General features: G+C 43.6%; 1 protein-coding gene across 1 annotated transcript in view; it reads right to left on the reverse strand.

Moving 5' to 3' along the window:
• Nucleotides 1-8,220, reverse strand: part of FRMD4A (FERM domain containing 4A) — a 206,992-nt gene extending 198,772 nt beyond the window's left edge. The window contains exon 1 of the mRNA XM_042872845.1: nucleotides 7,836-8,220. Coding sequence (XP_042728779.1) covers nucleotides 7,836-7,901 — 66 coding nt within the window. The 5' untranslated portion in view covers nucleotides 7,902-8,220. The remainder of the gene's footprint in view (nucleotides 1-7,835) is intronic.
• Between the last annotated feature and the right edge of the window lie 1,899 nt (nucleotides 8,221-10,119).

Below are 10,119 nucleotides of genomic sequence, written 5' to 3' on the forward strand. Positions count from 1 at the left end.
CAGAGCACTGTGTTTAAACCTGCTTGAAAGAGGCTGAGGTGGGTATGGCTTTTAGTGAAAGCTGAAGCCTAGATGTAGACACTCCATAAAATGTCTTCAGGAAAGGGGTAAAGCAATCTGCACCCCTCCTCTTCTCCTACTGTTCATAAGCTGCCTCCACCTCACCTCCTACTCTCCTTCCCATGTCCTGCACATGGTCCTTACTGGGGAAAATATTCCAGCCTCTGCATGCAGAAGAATGGGCTGCTGGCAAAGCCTGGCCAGAAGAACAGCAGCAGAGGGCAAATGAGGCCTCAGCTCAATGGAAGGACATTTCCCCTGAGTTTTGGTGTGCTGGTAGGTTGACTCTTTTCCCACATAACTCAGAGAGAAAGTAATTAATTAGGGAGGGAACTTGCCTGACCCCACTGCCCTTGAGACACGCCCCTGTAAACATCACCAATGGACTGGAGAGGCCGCCTCTCACTTCCAGGGCTTATATAAACAAAAGAAGAGAGATTTGGCAACAGCACCACGTTCCCACATCTTGCATGTGTAGCAGAGGCTGAATGAGATGTGTAGGACAGCAGTCGTGCACTCAGCTGGTATATGACTGTAATATTTCTGCAAGGGATCTGGGATTTTGCAAATCCTGGTGACTAGAGGGGAACGGGTGTACACTCAGTGCATTCTCATTACCAAGTCCTAAAATGTTAGCGAGTTATTCTTGTGTAGTACTCAGTAATGCCAATTTGCTCCAGTTCCTGAAGAAATTAAGGTTTGCTCAGAGCGGCATGGAAGGCACTCAGCCTTGAGCTAATGTAAGCCTTAAACAGGATACGCCACATCTGGACTATGTCAAACACGGTGAAGATAAATGCCTCTTTGTGCTGTGTAATTTTCTCTCTTTTCAAACTTTATCTTTCTTACACTGTTTTGATTAATCTTAATACACTGCAGGAAAGTGGATGTAAAGGAAGGAGGGAGAGTTATGGTGCCTTTAATACAGAAAGCCACATTGGTAGCAGAGAGGCCATCAAATCTCTTAAGAAAGGAGGGAAATAGAAGACTCCTGAGAGACATTTGGATATTTTTAAGCCTTGTCAGAACAGGTAAGCAGCCTCTCAGCCAAATTTTCTTTGTAGCTGTATGGAATATAGATGATTGTTCTCTCAGTGAGGACAAAACTGCATTTGCAGAAAACCGAAGGAGGAACAGATAACACTGGCAAAATACAAAAAGAATTTGTTACGTTCTGAGCTGTGTAGATCTGTGTGAACAGATGAAGAAATGTGATAAGTTTGTTTGGTTTTCTGGATCTTCTGCCTTGGGGTCACTCTCTGTAATTCTTATCAGCTTTTAATGGAAATATCTTAGAAATATCGTCAGCTCTTCTCTGCCTACTAAGCTGCCTCATTTGTAAGGAACATCTGGAGCAGCATTTGCCTCCTCTAACTTTGGCTGTCTTTATATGAGCTTGTCATATGCACTTCTTTTGTCATCAGTGAGAAGAAATGGGTACCTGCAGGGTTTGAAGCACCAAGCCTACTCTAGCTGCCTACATGAGTGACGATGGATGATATCTAAAAGTGTTAATGTGTCCTCACTGGCTATAGAATATGCTTGACAAATGGCCACTCTTGGTCTGTCTCTCCCAGTTACTAGATGTAGTGTTGTATTTATTTACTGTGCCTTTACTTGCTGGTATTCCCACACTTTTACTCCCAGCTCATCATTCTGTATTTCTGTATTTTTCAGTGTAGGCAAGGAAATCTGGACTTCTCTCCACAAAGCAATTCTACTCCAAAAAGACTTTCTGAGGGTCAGCAGCCTGACCTGACTCACATAAGAGAGGTTAGGAGCTATCTGTAGTTGACTGCAGTGTGCACAGGGCTGCAGCACAACCACTGTGGCTGTTCTGCTCCAGAACTCTTCACGACAGCTGTACACTCAGGTCCCTTCATGGGGTTAAAAAAATTTGTCTACAAATTCATAAAATAGCATATGAATCCAAAGATACCACTTCTGGGCCAGGAAATCCCTGAATGCAGATAACTGGTAGTGGGAAGATAATATTTGCCCTGTTATTCCATTCTTCCATAGGCCCCTGATGTTGGCTTCTCAACACAATGCTGGATTGGTGATTTGTTGGAAAGACCTGTTATGATCATTTTTATGTTCTCATTTTTAGAAGCGTATCTCTAAACAAAACCTCAGGAATAGTTACCTAATGGGATCTCTTTCATCTCATACTGCTGAGAATTCTCAACTGTGAGTGTAGGTTAGGGTACCTGATTCTACTTCTACTCTCTCTACTGGCAATATTCATAACTCCTGCAAGTCATATGCTGAGTATAAACTGGAGGATTTTGCTTTTTCTAGAGAGATATACCTATTATGCTGCAGAAGATGAGTTTAGCATACTGAGGTTTTCTTCATTCATGATTTGTGACTGCTCCAAGTACAGACTTCCTTCTTGCTTCTTGATTAGCAAGTTCTAGCAGCCTAGCAAAGTCGCACAATTTATTACTGCTGTAGAGGTTAATGGATCATTTTACATGTTGATAATGTCTTATTATTGCCTTGGTTATTAAAATGAATGTAGCTCAGACACCAGGACTCGGTAGTAACTTCAAGCATGTTTATTTGATTACAGCAAGGATGAAAAATGCAGTGTGCAGAGTGCACTTGGTGGTTGAAACGAGTTCATCACAACCACTTATTACACCCAACCATCTTTTTTGCACCCTGCAAATTACCCTTCTTTTCCACACATTGCCTGTGTTGACCATGAGAATGGCTATTGTTTATCAGTATTGATGGTGTGAGAAAAAAACGAGGTTAATGGTGTGATTGCTGCAAGAATGGACCAAGAATAACAACTATCTATGCTAGAGCATGCCAGAAGTAGATGCAAAGGTACATCTCACCCTTGGCACTGAAGATCTCCATCCTAAACATTCATAGTCTGGATTATTCAGCTTCTGTGTTGAAGTACTATAAATCATCACATTGGAATTACGGAAGTTAGATTTCTGCTCTTTTTTATCTGGGATGGTGCTGCTTAATTTTCTTCATATCCTTTTTGTCTGTTTCCCTGTCTGCAAAATGATGAGGAAAAGAGTTGTATCATATCACAGCTGCTTTTGTTGCACTTCTCTATTGTTACTGAAAATCAGGTTACTTAAATGTTCCTCCATTGACAGTTCAGCTTCAGGGGCTGCAATCCATGGGCATCACTTCAAATCCTTATAGAACAAGCTGGCATGGTCTGCCTGGGTGTGCCAAGGTGTTCATGGAACCCTGCCTTCTTGTGCCACCATCTGGTCAAGGGAACTGACCCTCATTTTGAAGTCTCAAAGGTTGGAGTTTGATGCCTGCTCCTTCAAAGACTCATCTTTAGATTGGTCTGGGCACAAGAGTTTGAGTCAGACCTTATTTCCTGTTCATAACTAGCTGGCAGAAGAATGAGTACGTGCAGCATCCCAGGTATTTTCCTCTGACGTTCTCTGACTAAGTTATGATATTACAAACAGAAATTAAGTTTCACGTCCTTGTTATTTTGCTGCTAACTCTGCCAGGACTTGGCAGAAGGGAGAAGAGCAGCTGTTTCTCAGGGTGATGAAGGAGGCTGGGGCATCACTAATCTTGTTTTTTTTCTGCCTTGACTGCAACATTCACCCAAAGCAAAGTAAGCACAGCCCAAACACATGTAAGGAAGTCCTCATGAATGTCACTTTAATCAAATAGGCTCCTGAATATTTAAGCATGCATATGTATATATATGTATGTATTTGTACGTATGTGTATTTATGGGGGGGTAGAGGGGGTGGCTATAAGAAAGAAGGGGACAAATACTCTAGCAGGGTCTGTTGTGATAGCATAAGGGAAAATGATTCCAAACCAGGGGAGATTTGGATTGGAGATAAGGAAGAAGTTTTTTACAATAAGGGTGGTGAGGCACTGGAACAGTTGCCTAGAGATGTGGTGGATGCTGATCTAGCTGTAGGTGCCCCTGTTCATTGCATACCTGAAGGTTCTGCGGTGTCTGTCCCCGCATGGCCTCCCTGCTTTGGCCCCATCTCCCTGCCTGGGTTTGCAGAGACAGCCAAGTCCCACCTCACTCAGCAGCTCGGTGGCAGCCCGCTGGTGATGACAGCTAATTAAGAAATGTCATGTCAGAGGCTTCCCTTTTATCTTGTCTCATAGAGACCAGAAAAGCTCTCCAATACTTTTTGATAATGGGGGAAAGGAAGCATTAGTGCAGCAACAGCAGCTTTTCTGATAGCAAGCTGACAATATGGCGAGTACAGGATGTCCTGGAAGGATGTGGCAGCTCATGCCATGGGGATGCAAATCTTTACTCAAACTCACACACACACATAGGGCTGAATTCATTCCAGATGAATTCTTGCAGGACTAATTAACTAAAATCCTTGTCAAGTGAAAAACTGGCCAAACTCTACAGCCTTCACTCGATATTCCTGCTGTAGACAAATGGTATCAAGGTAGGTTAGCTTAAGCTGAGGAAGGATTTTTTCTTTAGAAACAAATGGTTACTTCTCATTTGTTGTCTGCTATAGCCTTTCTCTCTTCACTCTGATACAGTGGGCTTGTTGGTTTGGTACAAGATGTTAAAGCAGGTGTCTACTGGTCTGGGAGTAGGTTACTGGTTCTGCAGTCTAACATCCATTAAAAATAGTTTTTTTTCTAAGGAAAAAAAAGACAAGAACAAGGCTCCAAAGACCACAGATTCCCACTTTTATAAGTAATTGCTTGGTTTGGAGCAATGGAAGGCATCAGAGACTTGGAAAGAAGAACATTACAGTGATAGATCGCTCATTCAGCAATAAACCTAACACAGATGAAGATGCATTGGCTGGAACAACCTTTGAGATCATTCCCAGGAGGGTCCTGTCACCTGGCAGCCTACCTGCCTGTAGCCTGTTCAGCCCTGTTGGTCTGGCCCCATTCTCCCAACCCAAATATCAGTCATACTGGTAACGTTAAAATGCTTGGTAATGGGTTAACAACCTCCAACAAACCTGGCAACTAGAATGATCTATAACAGACAGAGCTTTGTATTTTGCCCTTCCTTCATACTGAGTTGTAGATATTATTTTTAGCATCATTCAATGGGCAGGTGGTTTAAGATCAAACACTGCCACAAGGCAAGGCAATGTATGAGTAAAGCCTGAAAATCATGCCTGGCAGAATGATCCCCCATTTGGGATATTAGTTCTCACTTATCCAGAATTCTTTCTGCTTTAGTTCTCAGGTAGTAGATAGATTTTAGAAGAATCCAGCCAGTGGAAAACTTGATTGCTCATAAGGGAGTAGTTATTTCCTTGATTTGCTGTAGGCTGGATTAGATTCACAGCCCTGATAGTGAGCCCAGATAGGCTATCACTGCTGAACGTTAAGGCATCAGTCTCTACAGAGGAAGAAGAGGGATGAGGAAGCACAAAGCCCACAGTGCGGCTCTGTGTCCCTGCACAATGCTGTACAGACACCCAGCTCTTCCAGAGCCAGCTGGGGGTCTGACACAGCATGGCACTGCATGATGCATGGCACACACATGTCCCTTCATTGCAGTTTTATCTGTGACTGCAGTGTCCCAGCTGGGGAAGTGTCTTTAGGTTTCTGGAATTACACATTTGAGAGACTAGCTCAAAACTATCTGAGAAAACAGGCATTCATTTCATGGACTGAGGCCACTTGCAGCTGTGAAGAATTTTGGCCGTTCAGCATCTAAAGGGGGGACTACTGCAAAGAACGGGGCAGACTCTTCAGCAGGGTAGGACAATGGGAAATGGTTTCAAACTAAAAGATGGGAGTATGAGATTGGATATAAAGAAAAGTTTTTTACCATAAGAGTACTGAAACACTGGCACAAGTTGCCCAGAGGTGATGAATGCCCCATCCATGCACTCAAGGCCAGGCTGGTCTGGGCTCCGAACACCTGATCTAACTGTAGGCATCGTTGTTCATTGCAGGGGAGTTGGACTAGATGATTTTTAAAAGTCCCCTTCAAATCATTCTCTGATTTTATCATTTAGCCCATATTTTATTTTGTCTACTGTAAACTACAAGAAAAAACTAAACTAAACTAAAAATCCCCACCAGAAGAAAGACTTTTGCATGGAAGTAAGACATGGACAAAAGAACGGACAAAGACTAGATATAGTTTCAAAACAGTGTGCATGATGGGACATAAAAAAAACAGAGAAGAAACGATTCCCTGTGACTTCTTTGGTGGCTCCCAGAAGAGCAAGAGCTTTTCCTGCCCTTCAAACACAACCATATGAATGTAGGAATGCAGCTTTGGCTCACAGTGGCCTCAGACAACTCAGACGTCCCTGGGTTCCTAAATCCTGGCAGTCTCTCAGATACTGCTTGGAGTGATAAAATCCCTTTAATCACCCACTGTTCAGAGGCACCTGTCCCAAGGAGGAGGGGGCTTTCAGACTCCTCACCTTCAAGCACCCAGCTTGACAAAGTGATGCCAAGCTACAAATAGCACAAGAGGCCTCATGGTGCCAAGCTTATGCTGCAGTAGCCCAAAGGAAGCCCCATCCACTTCCCACACACAGCAACTTTCACAGTGTGCTGCTGTCATGAGGTGCAGACACAGCACCTTTGCTTGCCACAGGGGTTTACACCCTAGTTTTTCTGTAAACAGGGCTTTTAACTGTGTTTTTCTCTAGGGTGCTGGGGAGAGCAGTTGAATGCACAAAGGTAATACGCTTTAAATATATTCGTATCTTACTGCCCTGAGAGCATTTTAGTATTTCATCCCCCCTAAAAAAGGCTTCGACAGGACAATCCCCAGGTGTTTCCTCTACCCCCATCTCAGCAACCTGTAGGAAGGGCAATAGGGCACCCTCCAAAAGGCTGTGTAGAGCAGCTCGGATCCCTTTCTCCCACAGTACAGATGGGCACCTCCATACCAGCACCACAGGCTGCAAAGCTGGCAAGCCCTCCTGCTCTTTGCTTTTGTGGTTGATGCCTGAGATTCCTCATGAGTAGACCTTGAAATCTGAAGCATTTCATTTAAAGGATGACTAAACGAGCTCTTGTGAAAATTCAGAATGTCACTCGCCATTTTATTTTATAATAGATCGAATTCACTAAATGCATAAATTACCTTGGCATGACCTTTTTTGAAAGAGACAAATTTCCTGACATGCCCCTCATTCTTGTTTTTCTCCCACGAAATCCCCAAAACTTCCGAAACGCAGATGTCTCCAGCTATGGCAGAGAGCACGAGGCTGTGTTTGAAAAATCAGGAGTCTCTTTTGAAATGTTTAAAAAATCTTAAGGAATTTCAATGATTTCAAAGAAGCAATTCTAGATTAGCAGTACTTTAAAGTGTGTGACATAGCCAGGAGGAACAACTTGATGTTTTCAGAACACTTATGCTTGTTCCTTCATCTCTAACTAACCCAAAACTCAAACTACTGAAAGACTACCTCACAGCTATCAAAATCCCCAAGCCAAAGACACTTGGTGCTAAGCAATTACACAGCTTAACACTTCTCAGTGCACTCCTTTTGCTCCTCAAATTGTTCTGACCCAAACTGTCCCCCTTTGCATGTGCTTCACCAGCACTGTAGGTGACACACAAAACCAGTGCAAAGCATATCCTGCCCTGAAGTCATGCTGATCCAGTTTACATGTTGCCATTTGCAGTAGAGGCTTTGCTGTACCACAAGGCTGCTAGCGCCGCATCCACTGCTAAGCAGGAGATGTGAAGGAATTAAGCCAGTGCAACCCTAGCACACACCATTAACTTTGTATACTGCCTTCTGGATTGCTAGCATCCTGATTTAAATAGGAAATTGTAGCTTACTTACGAATACATCCATTAGTAGGTGCTCCAGCGTCACTTCAATATCCTCTAATTTAGCTGCTAAAGTCATTGTGAAGTCAGAGAAGAGCCCTCAGGAGTCCCAATCCAAGCTGTGTGCAGCCAGAGCTAATTCTTAAGCTGTAGCAAATGAGTTTTGCACAGATAAAGAAAACCCGAGCAATCAAAATACAGCATCTGAGTGCAGATGATGTCTGGACTCGGTGCTGGCTGTCAGTCCTGCTTGCGGGACTGAGGATTATTCCATGTGTGCAAAATGGAAGCAGAAGCTGCAGTGTGTGTGCTGCTTCCCTTTCAGAGCTTCACAGTCAGAAACATGGAGTTATATCTGGGAAACCACAACAGAGGGAGGGAGAGACACACAGAGGGAGAGAGAGGGGAGGAATGGAATAAACCGCTTTTGACGATGACTGATATTTATAGGACTACTTGTTTTTGACTCCAGTCCATTTCTCTGTTCATTTCTGACCTTTCACAAATGGCTCAGCACACTGGAGCGTATTGTAGAGTGGGGGCAGCAGGTCCTGCAGAAGTTGGCTGTGACCAGCACTGGGCCAATTCACACAAGCGCACCATCAATAGCTCTTTGTCAGAGCATATCAGGCTCTGCTCTGTAGCAAGTGACAGGGGAGAGCACAGACGTGTAAAAAACAAGGAAACAAAAGTTGTTTGGATGCTAATTATTTCTTAAGGGTATTAATAGATTCCCTTACCCATTCCCCAAGGCGTCAGCTACAGTAAGTGCTGGGTGACTGCTGGGGTTGTGTACGAAGGGGAAAAAACTCACATAATCCTAGAGATTTGGACCCTGCGAAATCCCTGGCACCCCTCTGAGATGTCCTCACGCTGCTCAGCCCCTCAGCTCTGCAGCATCCCCGTAGAGGTAGCCAAGCTCTTTCCAGGGCAAGACTCTTCCTTTTATATATTTATGGAAGGTTAAAGCATGATCCTAAGTATTTGGTCTTCCTGCATACATCTGCTCCTACTTAAGTCAATGGAGGAAAGGTGACATTGCTGTTTGCTGAGCATTTCTTGGCTGCAGCTCTCATTGTACTTTATGTAGCAGTAATATATGGATGGATCTGGATCCCATCGAAGCTAAATCCAGTGGGAATTTCTTCAAGGATTTTCATTAATGATGGCTTGTAACCAAATAGAACAGAAACCGAAGCAAAAAAAGGACAAATACTGGAAGACTTGGTAAGAAATGGTACTGAAATCTCCTAGGACCCTAGACTGGGCCAGTTTCACCAAACTGCTTTCCACAGTACCGCATTACTCTGCCAAAGTCTTTTATATTTGTTTAATAAGTACATGCAGTATGAAATTTCAGAGTGAAATTGTGCATGTGATGTATTCCAGACACCAGGAAAGAAATCCAAACAACCCACAGAAGTCTGCCCTACAGGTTTCAGAAACTGAAGATCAGTATTATTTATAAAGGTGTTAGATGGATGGAGTTGATGGAGCTTAGAGAGACCTCAAGTCATAAATTCTAACTAAATGTCCTTAGAGTTATAGCTGAAATCACATTTTCAAACATCTAGCATCAGCATCTGAACAGTAGCTGCCTTTGATGGCAGAGTTTTACTAGACAACAACGTGACAGACCATTTGGGACATGATATGATGGATAGTTCCAATAGCAAGGAAGAGCATGTAATTCATTTTCCGGATGGACCAGCTCTCATCTGCACAACGCCCTGCATCAGATAATAAGTTGGTTGCTCCAGAAATAAAGCCAGCACAGGACACGTGCCTGCTGCAGAGCAAGGCAGTTCATCATGTACATGCCACCCTTTCATTAAAGATTTGACAAAGTGTCTGTGTTCACCAGTCGGAGCACAGGGGTATTTTAATGAGCACGAAATATGTTGGGAGGGTGCTGCACTGGAGGTGGCAAAAACTCAGGGAACTGTATTCAGACAGTCACAGAATCATTGAAGTTGGAAAGACAAATAATGTTATCTGGTCTGACCATCAGCCCATGCCTGCCATGGCTCTAGACCACGTTACTCAATGCGACATCTGCTCTTTTCTTGAAAATCTCCAGGGCTGTAGTATGATGATGGGTAAGCTGGCATGCAAGGCGAGTGTGGGTTTTCCTGAAGACAGTTTCACAGTGATCTGCTCTCTGGAAAGTATTTGCAGAAGAAGACCTGACTGCTGGTAAGCTTTCATCTCCTCTGACTCGTGGAAATTCAGATATCTCAGTAAGCTTCTACAGCTTACACAAGAGCCTGCTGGGTACAAGAACTCTGGCTGTAATT

The sequence above is a fragment of the Lagopus leucura genome, unplaced genomic scaffold, assembly GCF_019238085.1.
Source record: "Lagopus leucura isolate 7727_CA_CO unplaced genomic scaffold, USGS_WTPT01 Super-Scaffold_100008, whole genome shotgun sequence".
Classification (NCBI taxonomy): domain Eukaryota; kingdom Metazoa; phylum Chordata; class Aves; order Galliformes; family Phasianidae; genus Lagopus; species Lagopus leucura.